Source organism: Ovis aries, chromosome 7 (genome assembly GCF_016772045.2).
Source record: "Ovis aries strain OAR_USU_Benz2616 breed Rambouillet chromosome 7, ARS-UI_Ramb_v3.0, whole genome shotgun sequence".
NCBI classification, from domain to species: domain Eukaryota; kingdom Metazoa; phylum Chordata; class Mammalia; order Artiodactyla; family Bovidae; genus Ovis; species Ovis aries.
Genome location: NC_056060.1, coordinates 54,099,367 through 54,119,964, shown reverse-complemented (window position 1 = coordinate 54,119,964; position 20,598 = coordinate 54,099,367). Strand labels below are relative to the sequence as shown.

The 20,598-nt window shown below is 37.5% G+C and overlaps 1 protein-coding gene across 1 annotated transcript in view; it reads left to right on the top strand.

Annotated features, from left to right (window-relative positions):
- The window catches only part of UNC13C (unc-13 homolog C), a 706,632-nt gene that overhangs the window by 378,593 nt on the left and 307,441 nt on the right, over positions 1 to 20,598 (top strand). Inside the window, exon 16 of the mRNA XM_060417920.1 lies at positions 14,550 to 14,706. Within this exon, the coding sequence (XP_060273903.1) occupies positions 14,550 to 14,706 (157 nt within the window). The remainder of the gene's footprint in view (positions 1 to 14,549; positions 14,707 to 20,598) is intronic.

The window sequence follows — 20,598 nt, the reverse complement described above, 5'->3', positions numbered from 1 at the left end:
AAACTAGTTCTGCTCTCTTCAAAGGCTCTGACGCTTCCCTTCTCTCCTGGCTAGTCTTTCCACCAGGGAGGGGACTTCGCAGGATGTGGAAGCTTTCCCTCTTTCACAGGGGCACAGGTCCCATCCCAGTTCTTTCTCACTTTTTTGAATGTATTTGTGGGAGAAGGTGAGCACCATATCCTACTCCTCTGCCATCTTGGTCCAGTCTCCAGGAGCTATTCCTTTTGAGGCAGCTTATTTTGAAACTGGACAGCCACAACGAAGTCTGTCCCATGTCAGTGTCTGCAAGAACTCATCAGAGCAGCTACTGTAACATTTGAATTCAATTAAAATATAGCTATGATTTAATAGTCTAAAGTAAATGAACTGCACTGCCAAGAGAACTATGTTTAAAACAAAAACATAGAAAAATCTTTTGGAAAGAATGCCAGTAAAGAAAAGTATCAGGTTTAATTTATTCCAAATATCTCTGTGAGTTGATGTCAGATTTCTTCATTGCTATGTTTGTAATATTCTGAGAAGCACCATCATGTTACTACAGAGAAAAAACATAAATGTATGATAGTTTAAAAGAGAAGAATCATCCATCGTTCAACTTACCACTTTTATTTTTCTACTACCTTTTTAACTTAAGTAAACAATAAAAATATTTTTGAATGCCTTTTTGGTATCTAGTGACTTGCAGGTCAATTTGGATCTTAATATATTTAAAAGACAGTGTGACAAAGTCTCTGCTTACATTGGAAATACTCTGAAGCAGAGGTTGCCAGTTTTTTTGTATGGGTGTGAAAGGCCAGAGAGTAAATATTTTCAGTTCTGTACATCCTACAGTGTCTGTGACAGCTGCTCACTTTTGCATTCCTCGTGCAGAAACAGGGTAGATACTAAGTAAACAAAATGGCATGGCTGTGCTCCAATAAAACTCTATTTTAAAAGCAAAAGCCATCAGCTGGGTTTGACTGTGTACTTTTGCCAATTGCTAGCTTCTCATCAAAAGAGCAAGAGTAAGGTAGATAAACATAAGGGAAAAGAATACCTGCTTTTTGTGGGAGAAATTGACAAATGAACTTTGACAGTAACAAAACGTGGCACATTATATCTACTGATGGTTACACATTTGATTTGATATTGATATTTTTATTTATTAAATGTTTCTTTTAAGATTGACCAAGATGACATTTCTCTTGGCTTAACAAAACTTTAGACAGGCTTCTTTATGCCTCTAGGCCCAGGGTCTCCCCCTCACCTTGGCTCTTACAGAATCTAAAAAGTCTAACCTCAGATACCCCTGCCTTCCCTTTCCTCAGAGCATTTATTTTAGAAAACTTACTATTTTTTTTCCTCTCTCCCTTTAAGATATAAAAATATTTAAAGCCTCTTGCCAGTTTTTCAAGCCACGACCAACTTTTTCATGTACTTGGGAACCATCTCTTTAAAATGTCCTCATATTACTTAGATTAAAAAAAAAAAAACAAAAAACCAACACATTTGAGTCAGCCCCTAATGAAGTAGATGTACCTAGAGCCTATTATACACAGTGAAGTAAGTCAGAAAGAGAAAGCCAAATATTGTGTATTAACTCATGCATATGAAATCATCAGTACCATCTTTCTAGATTCCATACATTAATATAAAATACCCTCTTATTTTTAAAAACGCAAAATTAAGAAATTCAACTTCAAGAAAAAAATATATGACCTCTCTATATAGTAAGGATACTTATGCATTTTGGAAAGGATAAAACTGCTTAATTCTCTGCACTTCCCTAGACACCATTGGATCAAAAAAATTTAATCACATTTTCTCTTGCTGTTTAAAGACCCTCTATGTTTAGTCAGATCCCCAGGTAACTTCATAGTCTTACTGTTTTATTAGAGTTTGTTTAGTTTCTTTCAAGAATACTCCCATTTCTTTGAAGATGGATTTGGAACACAAACAAATAAAGAGGAAGTATGTATTAAGTCAGAGAGTCTGATTATACATTATTAAATTTTCCTCTTACATATTTCTCATCATAATAAGGAGCCTGAATCTATTTTGCTGGAAAATAACCTGAACATTAATACTAAACTTTCCAGTCCTCCAAGGTACCTCCTGCTTACTGTAAATGTTCTTTCCTTTTACCACAGAACAGTAGCTATCAGGGCACAGTGTGTTAGACCTATTTGTTGCAAAAAAGTCTATCTTTTGTTTTGGAGCGCTCATGAGAAGGAGGAAAGGGATTATAAATTTCCTATTTGGACAAGTGATTGATCAAGGACCTGGAGGATTTGTTCCCACATGGTAAACGCAGCCATCCATCTAACGTAAAAGCAATTTTCCAATTTGTGACAGTAAGAATGAGAGTCTGTTCCCTTTTTCAAAGGGGCACGCTATTCCACATGTTTAGCATGAGGCTAGACATAAAACCTGTTTTCATCATTTGGGGAGTGTTAGAATTTTTTTTTTCATTTATTCATTCAAACATATGTTTTTAATAATGTTCTGGCAGACCAACTGTTCACCCCTGAACACAATTAAGAGAATTTCATGTCAAGCATTAAGGAATAAATTGTCCTCTAGAGGTGATTTCTGTCAAACAAATACATTTTAACTGAGTGTTTAATTTGAGCCTTTCATTTATTTTAAAATGAAACCCATTATGTCTCCCAAAGTTTTAGATTCTATTAGATTATAGTCATGCCTCTATAGTACTGATAAGAGAAAAGCATTAGTTTGTTTTTTGTTTTTTTTTTAAATCTCAGTATGCTTAACAAACAACCTGTACTTTGGTACTGGTCATCCTAATCTAATTCATATTTGGACCAGAGCTGTTGAGATACACTTTACTTTAAAGTCACTAGTCATTATAGCTGTTTGAGCTATGAACCTGCTTTCTTTTTTATTTATTTTTATTTTTTAAAATAATTTTAAGATCTTTAATTCTTACATGCATTCCCAAACATGAACCCCCCTCCCACCTCCCTCCCCATAACATCTCTCTGGGTCATCCCCATGCACCAGCCCCAAGCATGCTGTATCCTGCGTCAGACATAGACTGGTGATTCGATTCTTACATGATAGTATACATGCTTTCTAAAGAGAGTGCTGCTTAATTGAATCATCGATTCATTTAAAAAATATTTATTGAGTGCCTATTATATGCCAAAAGTTTTCTAGGCACTGAGAATATATCAGCAAGCAAGAAATTAAGGTCCAGTTTCTCATGAAGCCACTTTCCAGAAGATGTAATTCATTATCTGATACACTCTCTGAGCATCTAAGTGCAAAGACTTGTACAGAACAGTGGAAATATGGCAATATCACTTCATCCCCTGTGAGGGAGAAGAGGAAGAATAAATTACTTAATAACAAGACAGTATAATGAAGGCGTGATTGTGTGCTTCAAGTGAGTACGCATGGAGGGACCATTCCAGGCACAGATGAGGAAAGGTTTCGGATAAAGCTGAGAGGCAGGCAGCATGAGGCTGTCATGCTTACTTACTCTTCAACTTCCATCATTCCTCTAAACCGTATGCATTTCATACTTTCCTGTCCCTCCCCACTGGCCTGGTACTCAAACTGTCCATAATTGAGCTCAAGAAATCCATACTATTTATGAAAAGCTATGATGCTTTTGGCCAAAGGAGAAGTGATCTTTAAAGGTTTGAGCTCCTCATTACTGATAATGATGAGTAAAATCGTTGAAATGCATGCTAGGCTGAATTTTTAAGAGCAAATGTGATAGGTATTATTTTGCATGCATGCTAAGTTGCTTCAGTTGTGTCTGACTTTTTGCAACCTTATGGACTATAGCGCACCAGGCTTCTCTCTCTCTCAGATTCTCCACACAAAAATACTGGAGTGGGTTGTTGCCATGCCCTCCTCCAGGGAATCTTCCTAACCCATGAATCAAACCCACATCTCTTACATCTCCTGGATTGGCAGGAAGGTTCTTTACCACTAGCACCACCTGGGAGCCCATGAATATTATTTTAGTGTATTTCAGTGTATTTCTAACATTAGGAATATAGGTAGTCTTTCCTTTCATCTTCCCTGGTACCTCAGATGGTAAACAATCTGCCTACAATGCAGGAGACTTGGATTCAATCCCTGGGTTGGGAAAATCCCCTGGAGAAGGAAATGGCAACCCACACCAGTATTCATCCTTGGAGAATTCCATGGCTAGGGGAGCTGGCAGACTACAGTCCATAGAGTCGCAAAGAGTGGGACGTGACTAAGTGACTGATACACACTTCCTTTCGTCTGTCTTTTGTCTATTCCTTTTGTCTTATATTGCTCCTCTGAAATCTCTTCAAAGACTCTAAGAATCACTGCATTTTGGTGCTTCCTTCCAATCATTCTGCTCAAATTTTCATAATTGATTTTTCAATCTTTTCTATCAAAAGCATTTCCCATTCTTTGAATCCATAAGATGGGTGTGATTAGGGACTATGCTATGCTCCTTGTCCATACTCAGTCATGTCTGACTCTTTGAGACCCTATGGACTGTAGCCCACCAGGCTTGTCTGTCTATGGGATTTCCCAGGCAAGAATACTGCAGTGGTTGCCATTCCCTCCTCCAGGGCACCTTCGGGACCCAGGGATCAAGCTCTGGTCTAATGCATTACAGGCAGTTTCTTTACTGCTGAGTCAACAAGTAAGCCTGTGATTAAGGACAGTTGTCAATAAAAAGACAGGTGAGTTAGATGATTGTCTTATTTTCATCAAAACAATAGCAAGTGAGCTGAATCCAGATTTACTATTTGAAATCCCTGTCAGGAAGATCCCCTGGAGAAGGAAACAGCGACCAACTGTTGCAAATCCAAGAGGTTGCAAAAGGGTTGCACATGATTTAGCAAGTAAACAACAACAATTTCCTAATATTTTCTCAATAGTATTTTGAATGGTTGATAGTGTTGTAACAGTTGTGTCAACTGGAAAAATACCAGTATCTATCTCATTATAAGCAATTTAAGCATCGTTTTGGAGTTTGCGACTTTTAACTTTCCCCACAGCATTGAAATTCCATTTGTTAAACTGGTTTGACACTAAACCCATTTTCTTACAAAAGCAGTGAAGTCTTTTTAGGATTATTAATCCATTGTTTCTAAATCATGTCTTCCTGGGGAAATGTTAAACATTTTGAGATATTACTCAGTAGTAATTTTGACCTATATTATTTGAAGATGGGCTGTTTGAGGGAGTGATTTGCTGTAGAGATATGCTGTCATTTTATTTTATTTATTTTTTCTTTTTTTAATATAAATTTATTTATTTTAATTAGAGGTTAATTATTTTATTGTATTCATTTTGCCATACATCAACATGACTCCGCCACAGGTATACACATGTTCCCCAATGTTCATCGCAGCACTGTTTATACTGTCATTTTAAATTGCTGATTGTGCCTATAATCCTGTTCCCGCTCTTCCTCCTCCCCCTGGAAATAATTTCTGTAGTATTAGAATCACAGCCTTAAAAGGAAATGATTTTCAAGGCAATGGTGGTGGTTGTTCCATCACTCAGTTGTCTGATTCTTTGGGACCCCATGGCCTGCAGCACACCAGGCTTCCCTGTCCTTCACTATCTCCCTGAGTTTGCTCAAACTAATGTCCATTGAGGCAGTGATACTATTGAACCATCTCATCCTCTGTCATCTCCTCCTTCTCCTGCCTTCAGTCATTCCCAGCATCAAGGTCTTGAGTCGGCTGTTCAAATCAGGTGGCCAAAGTATTGGATCTTCAGTTTTAGTCCTTCCAATGAATGTTCAGGACTGATTTCCTTTAGGGTTGACTGGTTTGATTTCCTTGCTGTCCAATGGACTCGCAAGAATCTTCTCCAACACCACATTTCAAAAGCATCAACTTTGGCACTCGGTCTTCTTGATGGTTCAACCCTTACAGCCATACATGACTACTGGAAAAACCATGGCTTTGACAAAAGGGACCTTTGTAGGCAAAGTAATGCCTCTGCTTTTTAATATGCTGTCTAGGTTGGTCATAGCTTTTCTTCTAAGAAGCAAGCGTCTTTTTATTTCATGGCTGCAGTCACCATCTGCAGTGTTTTTGGAGCCCACAAAAATAAAGTCTATCCCTGTTTCCATTTTCCCCCATCTGTTTGCCATGAAGTGATGGGACCTGATGCAATGGTCTTAGTTTTCTGAATGTCAAGTTTAAAGCCAGCTTTTTCACTCTCCTCTTTCACCTTTATCAAGAGGTTCTTTAGTTACAAAATTTTTGCTTTCAGGCATTAGGGTGATGTCATCTGCATATCTGAGATTATTGCTATTTCTCCCAGAAATCTTGACTCCAGCTTGTGCTTCATCCAGCCCAGCATTTCTCATGATGTACTCCGCATGTAAGTTAAATAAGCAGGGTGACAATATACAGCCTTAACCTATTCCTCTCCCAGTTTTGAACCAATCCATTGTTCCATATGCAGTTATAACTGTTGCTTCCTGGCCTGCATACAGATTTCTCAGGAGCCAAGTAAGGTGATCTGGTATTCCCAGCTTTTGGTTAATTTTCCCGTTTGTTATGATCCACACAGTCAAAGGGCTTTAGTGTAGTCAATAAAGTAGTTTTTTTTTTTTTTCTGGAATTCCCCTCTTTTTTCTATGATCCAAGAGATGGTGGCAATTTGATCCCAGGTTCCTCTGCCTTTTCTTAATTCAGGCTGTACATGTGGAAATTCTCAGTTCACATACTTTTGAAGCCTAGCTTGGAGGATTTTGAGCTTTATCTTGCTAACATGTGAAATGAGCACAGTTGTACAGTAGTTTGAATGTTCTTTTGCATTGCTATCTTTGAGATTGGAATGAAAACTGACCTTTTCCAGTCCTGTGGCCATTGCTGAGTTTTCTAAATTGGCTGGCATATTGAGTGCAATACTTTAACAGCATCACCATTTAGGATTTGAAATGATTCAGCTGGAATTCCATCACTTTCACTAGCTTTGTTCTTAGTAGTCCTTCCTAAGGCCCATTTGACTTCACACTCAAAGATGTCTGGCTCTAGATGAGTGATCACGCCATTTTGGTTATCCAGGTCATTAAGACCTTTTATGTACAGTTCTTCTGTGTATTCTTGCTACCTCTTCTTAATATCTCCTGCTTCCGTTAGGTCCATACCATTTCTGTCCTTTATTGTGCCCATTTTTTTCATGAAATGCTCCCTTGATATCTCTAATTTTCTTAAAGAGATTTATAGTCTTTGCCATTCTATTGTTTTCCTTTATTTCATTGCATTGTTCACATAAAAAGGTTTTCTTATCTCTCCTTGCTATTCTTTGGAACTCTGCATTCAGCTGGGTATATATTTCATTTTCTCCTTTGCCTTTTGCTTCTCTTCTTTTCTCAGCTCTTTGTAAGGCCTCCTCAGACAACCATTTTGCCTTGTTTCATTTCTTCTTCTTGGGGATGTTTTTGATCACTGCCTCTTATACAATGTTATGAATCTCCATCCATAGTTCTTCAGGTACTCTATCTGTAAGATCTAATCTCTTGAATCTATTTTTCACCTGCACTATATGAGGGATTTGATTTAGGTCATACTTGAATAGCCTAGTGGTTTTCCCTACTTTCTTCAATTTAATTCTGAATTTTGCAATAAGGACCTCATGATCTAAACCACCATCAGCTCCCCATCTTGTTTTTGCTGAATATATGGAACTTCTCCATCTTTGTAAAGAATATCATCAGTCTGATTTCAATATTGACCATCTGGTGATGTCCATGTGTGCAGTCATCTCTTATGTTGTTGGAAGAGGGTGTTTGCTCTGACCAGTGCATTCTCTTGGCACAACTCTGTTAATCTTTGCCCTGCTTCATTCTGAAATCCAAGGCCAAACTGCTTGTTCTTCCAGGTATCTCTTGACTTCCTACTTTTGCATTCCAGTCCCCTATGATGAAAAGGACATCTCTTTCTTTTCTTTTGGCATTAGTCCTAGAAGACCTTGTAGGTCTTCATAGAACCATTCAACCTCAACTTCTTTGGCATTAGTGGTTGAGGCATAGACTTGGCAATGATTAGAGGCAAGAAAGTTTTCCTTGTCAGTAACCCTGCATAAAGAATGGGCACACACAAACTGAGAGGCAAATACTGCCAAATTGAAGACCATGTAGAAGTCTGTTAGCTGAAAACTCTCCAAGTGCAAAGGATGCCCCAATATAACTCCCCTGTCCCCTACTTCCTGGCCATCTCAACTATCCATTCGTGCTGATGAATCAAATGTTGTTGGTAGGGAAAATAATGTGTATGACTTGGCTGGATGTGTTCTCTGTATTCAGAGATTCATAGCACATTAGAGACTGTAAGAATTAGATCTTCTCATAGCCTTTTGATTTTACAGATGGATTGACTGAATCTACAAGTGTGAAAGTTACTTTTCTGAGATCACAGCCTGAGCTAGGTTTAGAATGAATCATCTCTACACCATGATACCTATAACTCTTAATTGGCCACTGATTATCCCTCCCTAGCCCAACCACTTTCCTCCACATACCGAAAAAAAATAAAAAGCTTTTTGTTGACTATTCCTGCAAGATTTCTTAGAAAGGTGGCCATTACCCTAATGAATATCTTTACTTCTTTGAAGTTCATCTCTTTTTTATTTTTGTCTTTTGCTCATCTAAAAATTATACTTTGATGCATACTACTACCTATATGATATTGGCTGCCTAACCATTTATCAATTAGGGTTAAAACTGAAGGTGAAAACGGAAGTTCAGTATAGATCATTGTTTTGATACCAACAGCTACTGTGTTTAACTTACTGTACTCATAGTCATAGTTTCTAAAGAAGTACAGGTATTTTTACCAGCTAGGTAAAATATTATATTTCTTAGAGTGACTTGGAAATTCTCTTTCTGGGTTTCAGCGTCAGCATTTCATTTTTAGTTAATATCAAATGCTTAAACTTTTAATCCTGGTAGTCCAACTGATTGTTTAATTCCTGAGTCACTAGTTCTGAAGAACATTTTAATATAAATTCCAAAAGGTGACAACTTCTTTTTAAGTGTTGTATCTTTAATTGTTGGGTATATTGAGACATGTTCAATGAAATTCTGACCAAATTTAGGAGGGTCATATTTATGACTTTGATCTATTTTCTGTATAACAAACAACAAAAATTTTGTTGTTTGTAATTTTAACCAACTGACAAGAAGAGCACCATAGTAATGCTAATTTGATATTGAAACTGGTATAAAAATCTAACAGGATGAACAGTATTATTTAGTGAAATGTTAACTTTTCCTCTTTGCCCTTTGATTTTTCACATCTTTACCATTTTCATCCCTATATTTTCCATTCAAAATTATGAGACATCATTTTATTACTATCTTTAAAATTAATTCTTGATATTTTTAAATTTTTATTGGGGTACAATTTACAATGATGTTAATTTCAGGTGTACAGCAAAGTGAATCTGTTATTCATAGCCATACATCTACTCTTTTTTAGATTCTTTTCCAAGTACTGAGTACAGTTCACTGTGCTATACAGTAGGTCCTTATTAGTTATCTATATTATTATACATGGTACTGTGTGTGTGAATCCTGTTCTCCAAGTAATATATTTTATTATAAAACTCACTTCTATTTCTTAGTAATTTTATAGTATTTTTTTGCATTTACTCAATCAGAAATTAGGTCTATGCTACATTTTGAAACAAAAGATTGTTTTATGGATGATTTGTTTAACTTCATCCATAAAAACCTTATTTAATGATACTGTAAAGTATAATATAGGTTATGCAGTTTTACATTGTATACTTGAAAAGTTTTACTCTTTTATTAAAAAAAGAAAAATATAAAGAAAAGTTAAGCTTAGTCAAACAAAATTTAAAAGGAGTTGTATTACTTTGTTTCTTATTGGTGCTAAAAGTTCAGTTCAGTTCAGTCGCTCAGTCGTGTCTGACTCTTTGTGACTCCATGAATCGCAGCACGCCAGGCCTCCCTGTCCATCACCATCTCCCGGAGTTCACTCAGACTCACGTCCATCGAGTCTGCGATGCCATCCAGCCATCTCATCCTGGGTCATCCCCTTCTCCTCCTGCCCCCAATCCCTCCCAGCATCAGAGTCTTTTCCAATGAGTCAACTCTTCGCATGAGGTGGCCAAAGTACTGGAGCTTCAGCTTAAGCATCATTCCTTCCAAAGAAATCCCAGGGTTGATCTCCTTCAGAATGGACTGGTTGGATCTCCTTGCAGTCCAAGGGACCCTCAAGAGTCTTCTCCAGCACTACAGTTCAGAAGCATCAATTCTTCGGCACTCAGCCTTCTTCACAGTCCAACTCTCACATCCATACATGACCACAGGAAAAACTATAGCCTTGACTAGACGGACCTTAGTCGGCAAAGTAATGTCTCTGCTCTTGAATATGCTGTCTAGGATGGTCATAACTTTTCTTCCAAGGAGTAAGTGTCTTTTAATTTCATGGCTGCAGTCACCATCTGCAGTGATTTTGGAGCCCCCCAAAATAAAGTCTGACACTGTTTCTACTGTTTCGCCATCTATTTCCCATGAAATGATGGGACCAGATGCCATGATCTTCGTTTTCTGAATGTTGAGCTTTAAGCCAACTTTTTCACTCTCCTCTTTCACTTTCATCAAGAGGCTTTTTAGCTCCTCTTCACTTTCTGCCATAAGGTTAGGTGTCATCTGCATATCTGAGGTTATTGATATTTCTCCCAGCAATCTTGATTCCAGCTTGTGCTAAAAGTTACATAAAGACTTATAAAAATCAACAATAGAGCAAAAGTTGAATTAACATTTAAAATATGTATGTATTATATTTTTCCAGTTAGGGCAATAAAACATGCTAATGGTAAAGTGTTTCTAAAAACAAAAGATATGTTTTTTAATTACAAAAAATATGTAGCACCACCCAGAGACAACATTTTGACCATTTTAGTTAACAGTATTTCCTACCAAGTTCTTAGTTATTTTTGCTGTTTAAGTGTGTGTGCTCACATGTGTATGTTGCGATAATAACATGCATGGATGTTTGCATCCTGCTTGTTTGGCAACTTACGGGATCCTTTGACTCCAAATCCATATTTGTAAACCACCAGGGTGCTACCAGTATTCACTTGCAGATCCTATAATGGTAAGTGATTTTTCAAAAATGTTCCCTCTGTGCTATGACTTTATTCAAATGCCATGTGCTTTTAGATTGAGCAAAGATTTTTACGTGCCCTTATCGGTGGGCTCTGTGGAAGAGCCAGATGCCTTTTCTGGATAATGTAAACAACCTGTGAATTCTTGTCTTGCTAGAGCATAACATCAAAGGCTGTATTTAATCTCCAGGGTATACTATTCTCCGTGTTTTTCCAGCCCTTTCTTCTAAGTAGCTTCAAATCTCATTGCCCGTCCCCTGTTGTGCAGGCTGTGTTGTAGTCTTGGGAGTTGTGTACTCTTTAATGGTATAGACTGAGAAGGTGTGGGAAACAAGAGTCAACTTCACTGCCCTGGGAGGCCATTCACCATGGAATAGGAAAGTGAATAGCAGCCTTGCTGGCCAGCAGCCTAGGGCTCACATTTCTGATGTGGGGGTTGTAACAGTGTATGGTTCCTAGAAATACCCTCCCATTTCTTCCTTAGTCAGGTTAACAGTTTAAGAGTTTAGCCACTAGTTACTCACTGAATATCTCTCAGTCTATTCAACTGCTATAAGCTTAGGCAAAATCCCTCCCAGATATAGGAAGAGCTTTGATTGCCACACCTGATTTGTAGCACTGGTATGATTTCACATCCTTTTTTGGGGTTTGTGGCTATTTCTACAGGAGAGCAGAATAGATCATGTACAGCTGGCTACCTCCCATCATACCCCACAAATCATCTCAGTTACATTTGAATCAGGAGGTAAAATATTTCTGTCAGGTCACTAAGATGAATGCATGCCTGATGCTCAGGAAAATTTAAAATACTGCTCTCAGGGTACCAATTATAAGCAGAATACAATTCACCTTCAGAGTTGTGATCATTATGGCATTAACTGCTATGCACTTCCACTCAGTGTTCACGGATCAGTTGGATGTTGTAATAAACTGTCATACTCAGAGTAACCAAGCACACATCCTATACTCTAACTCTCCTTAAATACCGGTAACTCATACTGCTTTCAACTGGTTTCATTAAACACTTAATGACCAACTCCTGTGTACAAGAAAACACTATGCTAGAGGTGAGCTGGATGAAATGACAACTAAGTGTTCTGGAAGCAACAGATACATACACAATATATAATATATAATATTAGGGAGGGAGAATAAATTAAGAGGTCACCCTGGTGGTTAAGAGAGATGCTTCTGAACTTGCATTGCCTGAACTCTAATCCTTAATTATCTTACTTGCTCTGTGACCTTAGGGAGAAAAAAAATCAGAAAAGGAAAATCTATTTGATTACAACAAGTACAGAGGGGGAATGAGACTTTAGAAGCACTGGAAAAACAAAACAAACATAGCATTCCTATGGCTACCTGGTTTACATGGTGTTCTTGTGCTATTCTTGGCAGAAACAGCAGCTTTCCACCTGGTATCCATACTTCCAGAGGTCACTATACATTTTCAGATATATCATGGCTAAACTCCAGTTCACAGTTGTTTTGTTAGGAAATTCAGATTTTAGAGAAATATTTGAGGTTTTTACATTTGGGAGATAAGAAACAGTGTGATTTTTAGATTATCTCAAGGTGCAAAATATTTTGTTCCTTCTGACTATGGTATGTGAAGTGCTTAGTCATATTGAATTCAGGGAAGAAAGGTCATTTTTTGCTTCTACATCCCCTACGTTGTTTTTCTGCTTCCAATACCTACTCTTTTGAATCCATCTTTACACTTCAGAGTCATCTTCCCAGAGTCACCTGATGGTATCACTTCCCGCTGCAGGAATTTCAGCCAACTCCATAAACTCCTTAGCTAAAGATCTCGATCCATTTTTCCTTGATCATTTTCTGCTACTTTCTCACTTTCCATCCTCTTTCCTATTGATGCAACCCCCAGTCACTCCACTAACATTGATTTTGTTACAGTCACACGATGTTTGTTTGTCAAGTCCAATAGTTATTTTAGATTCTTAGCAAAGAGTCAGACACGACTGAGTGACTGAACTGAACCAAAGGCTCTTTCAATGCACCTATCAGCATCAGTCATCCTTAACCCTTCAAATCTCCTATTCCATGGGTTCCCTAATTCCACTGGCCTAACTTTCCTTTAACCTATCATTTTAAATTTTATCTCAGCCCTAGAATTCACTTATTTTTCTTCCTATTTAATCTCCAGGGTATACTATTCTCTGGGTTCACTACTAATCTCCAGGGTTCACTATATGTTGGTATTTCCCAGGTTCCATTTCCTGACACTGTTCATTCTACTTGATTTCCCTGGATAACCTTATCCATTCTCATGGTTTTGAAGTGATCCCCAGATTGAAGTATTCAGCCCAGGTCTCCAAAAACCTGGTGGACGTTCTTACGTGAAAGCTCTACAGGTGCCTTAAACTCAACTGAATGCATAATCCCCACCTTAATTCCCTTTCTTCTTTCTAGCTCTAGGCTCACTTGGCAGAAGCATCATTCACCTAGTCATCCAAACTAAAGACTTGGAATGTAACCGCTTCTCTTTCTTCTCTCTCATTCATCAAGAACTGAGTCCTAACAGTTTTTTCTCTCAAAATTCAGAGATGCCTAAGTGGTAGACAAATTACTAAGAGATGAGGGCAAAATGGGATCAGATTATGTACTGAAAATTTCTTTATTCCATGGATGTGTTATCTTTTCACTTATCACAAGCTGTGCTTTCAATTTTTAAGTCTTTTGTTAGAATTCAAATGAAATAGGTTTTCCTGAGAGAAGTAACAGAATTGAACACTTGATGCTTCTGATGTCTTAAATGATACTATTATTCAAGGTTTAAAAGAAATGATCTTTAAGCATAAAGCTGGCATAATTTAATTTGTCTTCACTGTTCATTTGTTTGCTTAATTAAATCCAGGATTTAGCAAAATCTCAGAAAATAAAACTGCTTGTGGAAACTACTCCTTAATGACAAAAGCTCACAGACTGGACTCAGGTCAGATGTTAAGTTGACTTGTTTAATCATTGTGCAATGAAAGGAGGGAAAGGAGGGCCTCCTGTTTACCTTATTGACGTGAGAAGAATGCAAGTGTGCAAGAACATTCTGGTTGTAATACAGCACTCCAGGAACTAAAATCATTAAGGTCAGAGTTGCCAGAGATGATAGGCTCCTGGATGATTGCTTTTCGACAGTGTGAGATTCCACTGGAAATAGCACTTTGTGTGTGTACACACAGCACTCTCCAGTTGAAAGAAATTATGCACATGTCCCTGTGACAAATCACATTCTAAATAAACCACTTTACATTTGTGAATGAGAAATTTTTAAAAGGCTGGAATTGCATTATCTTTCACTTAGGGATTGTAAGAGTTTTCTCTCCTTTTCACAGATATAGTCGAGGAATTGTTTAATTGCTGATGTTACAGGATATGTTTCTATGTGAATTAATTAGGTTCTGTTTTTAAAGTGCTTAATGTTTTTTGCCTTACAGGCATTTTTCCTGTCTGTCTTCTAAATACATGTGCCCTGGTGTCCCTGCTGTAATGAGCACCTTGCTGGCAAATATAAACGCTTTCTATGCTCACACAACCATTTCAACAAATGTGCAAGTTTCTGCCTCAGATCGATTTGCTGCTACCAACTTCGGAGTAAGTGTTATATTTTGAACTAAAAATTTCTCATAACTTATTAGAGTTAGATTTTCAAGGAGTTTTGGATTCCACATATCTTAGAATGTTGCTGCACAATATACATCTTAGGAAGAATCTTAGTGCATGCTCATTCGCTCAGTTGTATCCAATTCTTTGTGACCCCGTGAGCTGTAGCCCACCAGGTTCCTCTGTCCATGGGATTTCCCAGACAAGAACACTTGAGTGGCTTGCCATTTCCTTCTCCAGAAGATCTTCCTGACCCAGGAATCGAAGCGGAGTCTCCTGCATTGGGAGGTGGATTCTTTACCACTGAGTCACTGGGAAGCCCTTGTCTCTTAGTATGATAGATTAAAGTTTAAAGTTTGACAGTCAGTAGGCATCTTCATTAGATTAAATCTTCATATATGTAATGGCTTTTCCAATGGAGGAAAACATATTTTATAATAGAGTAGTAGAGTTTATAGGAAACTTCCCCATGTATGCAAATTTTCAGATAGTGTTCCCCGGTAAATGTGAGCTCAGTTGGCTTCTCTAGAGCCTTTTGGGCTCCATTTACACTTCTTATGGATTTCTACTGGTACTAATGGATAAGGACATATTATCTAAGTGAAAATGAAAAAGTGTTAGGTGTATAAAGAGACTGAGAAAACTATCTGTACCTAATTAAGACTGTCCACGTGATATATTCAAATGCATTTAATAACATGTTGAAAAGTAAAAATGCAGAATCCTAAGGAGTCTCAAGTATTTATCCGTTGTATCTGACGCTGGAACCCATTCTCTATAAGCATAATGAAATTGAAATTGACAGGATCAGAAATAAGATATAAATTTATGGTAATCCCAGTAAAGTGATGAAGATCTAAACTGAGAGTTGGTGGAGATGGAATTGGAAAGAAAAATTCCAGAGCTTTTCAGAGCATAGAATCAACAGTTCTTTGTGTCTTTAGGCATGTGAACAGTGAGGGGAAGGGAAAGATGCCTGAAATAGTCCCCAGATTTTCACGAGGGCCTTTGGTAGGCAGTAGCTCTCTCTCAATAACCATGTAAGACAAGTAGTTCTATACACATTTGTTTGTGGAGGAAACTAAGATCCATTGTAGGAAAGTGGTTTCCATGACACCATAGTTTCTCTTCTCACTGTACTTCCAAATTGGTTCACTGAATAGATTTTTATTACTGATTTTGTTGTTAGAAGTCAAATTTTGAGGTATGTGTCACAGAGTAGGAACAAAAGAGACCTAACAAATAAAAGGTTGTAAAGCACTACTAAGGCTACTCTTTCCTTGTCCTTTACATCTAAAAGAAAGTGTGTGGGAAATGTGTGAGATCAGTTGGAATGAATTAAAGGAAAAGGTAATTATTATTTATTGACAGATAAAAATAAATACTAATAGAAGAGGACACTTTCTGGGTTAGGAGTCATGGAGTTTGAGTATGTATTCAAATTTAGCAAGTCAGTTCAGTCATTTAAGCCTCAATATCTCAGTACATTCAGTGAGGATAGAAAGTTTTGTTCTAACATGTTTCTCAAGTTTAATATGGAAATCAAATGAAGTAAAAGATAAACTAGTTTTTAAGACTTCAAAGCTCTCTCCAAATATGAGGTATGAAGAGTTCATCTCTCCTGATTACCTACAGTATATACAATACAACATCAGCTACTTTTGTTAGACAGATTGACTCTTGTAAGAGCTGGCACCAAAGAAAATTCCCTAACCAGCTCAACAAAATACTGTTATGGCCATTACCACATCACAGAACAGTTTTTGTTATAAAAAACCTCATCTTGATAACAATATTCATTGTCTTGGGATTTGACCTGTAACATAAAGCATTTGGTGTTATGAAATTGTTTTGCTTTTAATATTATGCCTGGGTATACTGTAGAGAATAAGCCAGTCTTGTGGAACACTGAGCCCGTCTACCTCTGAGAAAAAACTGCATTTATATGATTAATTTCCACTGTAAAAACTACCTGGAGGAAAATGAGATAGCATGCTTCACGCTGACCCAAAGAAGAGGAGCCAAATTGATTTCACTACTTTGTAGTGTTCTAGTGGCAACATAATTATTAAAAATTTCATTTTGTAAATCAAATAATTTATAGAAGATGGTCAAATAAGACGTCTTTTTTCAGACTACATCTTGATAACTTGGTGATTTGATACATAGGTTTGGCTAGATTTTTCTCTACCTATTGAAAAGAATCCACTTTGCTCAGGAGAATACATATACAAAAGTATAACATTCCCTGAATCCACTTGGCCTGAAGTTCTTATTAATCTGATTTCTGAAGCTGATACTGTCAGTTGTGACTCAGATTGAAACACCATTATAGAGCCCCCTTTTTATCTTGCCCAAAGGTGTAATCTAGACACATTTAATCTTAAAGAAAAAAAGAGTGGAAAAGATTTCTTACCTATAAGGATTGTAAAGCAAACATATATTTAAGAAAAGAAAATCACTACTCTTCCAAATCCAGATTTTTTGTGTGCAGTGCTAGTTAAAGTCATGGTTTAGATGAATAAAGTGAAAACTATAGAACACATGTGTGTGAAGAGGAGAGGCAAGCAAAGTTCACTGAGAAAAATTGTTAGACAAATTGGGTAAAAAAGATAATAAAAACCTGACATTATGAAAGACAAGGTAAAAATACTTTAAGAAAAGAGGAGTGTATTGCTTTGTCAACTGTTGCAAAAAGTCTAAGTAAGATCCAGAAAGAAATGAGGTTTGGCAGTTAGGAGGTCATTGCTAAGTGAAGTGGTTGAGATTAAAGCCTAATTTCTTAGAAATCCTCAGTGAATGGTGTGTATGAATAGTGGTATAAATTAGGGTTTGTTTAGTCCCTAAAATATAATGCAATCATTTAAAGAATCAAGTTTTTTTTTTTACTTTCAGTAACTTAAAAATCAAGTTTTTAAAGGAACGTTTATATAACTGAGCAATGCCCATGAACTAATTGCAAATAAAAACATATACATACAAAACTCTGTATATACTCTAATTCTAGCACTGAAAACACACACACGTACGTATATGTACATACATAGTTACTGGTTTAGAAACAACCCTGAAAGAAAATGTACCAAAATGCCAATGGTGCAACCACTTGGTAGGAAAGAGCTAATTTTTTTTTTTTTTTTTTTTTGGTGTGTGTGTGGTTGGTGGGGGGGGGGGTTGTATTCATCTTTATATTAAAATTGTACATTTTTCTATATTATATTTTTAATTTATAATAATGAAAAAATAGAGAAAATGTGTGAGGAAATTGAGACTAATCTGTTAAGCAACTTGAATGAAATGGTGAGAGAGATTGGTTAAGATTGAAAGGCTTTATCATTTTTAAAAAATGTTATTTTTACTGTCTGGTAGAACAGGAGTTTTTAGTGTTTAATAAGATACACTGACTTCCCTGGTGGCTCAGACGCCTACAATGTGGGAGACCTGGGTTTGGTCCCTGAGTTGGGAAGATCCCCTGGAGAAGGCAATGGCAACCCCTCCAGTACTCTTGCCTGGAGAATCCCATGGATGGAGGAGCCTGGTGGGCTATAGTCCATGGGGTCGCAAAGAGTCAGACATGACTGAGTGACTACACTACTGCTACTCACTACTGAGATACACTGAACATATGTATACATTGTTAGGACAGGAACTAGCTGCAAAGTGATGTTGCAAATTTATCAGATGGAGCATAAGTGATTCCATCACATTCCAGAGGACAAAGAAGTAAACGTGGTCAAGAGGACTGAAGGAGGAACATTCTTTGAAATTGAAAAAAAGGATAAATTCTGCTCTGAAATTTGAGGGAATGTTGTGTCAGTCCTTGCAGAGAATGCTAAGTTTTTGATATAGGAGTGAAAATTTGATGAAGTCAACATTTCCCTAATTACATTACATTACAGCATTTCCTAATCTTCTCTGATTGTCTACAGGTCAAGAAATGTCCAGGTATAAGATAAGGCCTATGATAGAGAAGTGCAAACTGGAGGTGGCTGGAAAAGGTTTGGTTAAGCTCCTGAAGGGAATAGAAAGACAATGCCTCGGGGCCTCGTAAGACAAGTTCCTAGTAAAGCGGAAGGTCTCCTTTGGCATCAGGAAGCATAACTCTGTTGTCATAATAATTCATGTGGCTGTGCATTTTCCTCAGAATTTCTCAGCATGCAGATTCTGATGTAGTAACAGATTCAGCATAAGGCTGAAATTTTGCCAAAAAAAAAGAGGCAATGGAAGGTTTAGGCAATCAAAAAAAGTTGAAGTGACTCACTGTGGAATCTAGGTTTGATAAATGGAATCATGATAGTGACAGAGACAAAGGATTTGGGTAGAAGAATAATGCTGCTGCTGTGCTTAGTCTCTCAGTTGTGTCTGACTCTTTGCAACCCCATGGATGGTAGCCCTCTAGGCTCCTCTCTCCATGGGAGTTCTCTAGGCAAGAATACTGGAGGGGGTTGCCATGCCTTCCTCCAGGGAACCTTCCCAACCTGTCTCCTGCATTCCTTACCTGCTGAGCCATTAGAGAAGAGCCATCTTCCATATCTAGGAGAGGATTGTTGAAAATTGAGTGTAAGATAGTGATGTCCTAGAGCTAGTTTGTGCCTGCTGACAGACAATGATTGCTGAATTTTAAAGAATATTGCAAGCTGGTTGTTGAATACAGCCATCTTTGAAACTGGAAATATGGAGAGTATTTACATCATGAAAATTGGTAAATGCTAAAAATCAAGGCTTTATTCTTTTGAAGAAATGGTTTTTCAGCACACCCTTGTGTGCAAAGATTGCTGGGAGTCAAGATCAAAGAATTTGATTCAACAAAAACATCTTCATTGGTGTTGAAAACACCATAGGTAGAACAAGAGTTGAAAAAGAAGAATTTCCATTAGGTGGGAGCCTGTTTTTAAACTCTGAAGAAAATAATTTAGGAACTTTATTTAGTGAGTATTTTATAGCCCACCAGGCTCCTCTGTCCATGGGATTTCCCAGGCAAGAGTACTGGCATGGCTTGCCATTTTCTCCAGGGGATCTTCCCAACCCAGGGATCAAAACCATGTCTCCTGCACTGGCAGGCAGATTCTTTAACACTGAGTCACCTGGGTGGCCTTATCCTAAGACACAAATAGCAAATAAATTATTAGTAAGATTTATGTTTATCTAGCCCCATTTTTTTTCTTCAGCATAGACACCTTCTTTGACATAGCCAGTGCCCCACAAAACAAATACCCTGCATCACTCATGGAATGAACATGAACTTGGGCAAACTCTGGAAGATGGTGAGGGACAGGGAGGTCAGGTGTGCTGCGGTTCATGGGGTCGCAAAGAGACCAGCACAATTGGGCAACTAAACAGCAACAACAATTCTTTATTATTACATGTATTCTTTTACTTATTCACTTATTCAAATGCATATTTATATGATACTTCATGTAAGGCATGATGGTCGTAGAGGGGCTGAAAGAGATGTTGATCTCTGTACTCTGAGTCTTATGCTCTAATAGGATAGTCAGATAACTGTGTGTGACAACAACCATAAATAACTCCCCAAATGGGGTGTCAAAGGAGCTCATATTTATAAATGTGCTTTGAGATTGAGGAGGAGAAAGTGATTGATACTCTTCAGAGGCTCATGGAAGCTTGCCAAAAGGAACAGTACTATTAGGGGTGAGCAGTACTTTTCAAAGTCCAAGAAATAGTAGGAAAACTACCTGGGACTTTGAAGTAAAGACAAGGAGAAGATGCAAAAGTAAGTTAAAAGGGTGTGTAGTGTGCCTACCGAAGAGGGCAGATAGACTAAAGGATGGAAATATATAGACTAAAAGATGGAAATATAAGAGATTGTTGTGTTGCTGGATTGACATCAGATGACTGAGGGCCTTTAATGCCCACTAAGAT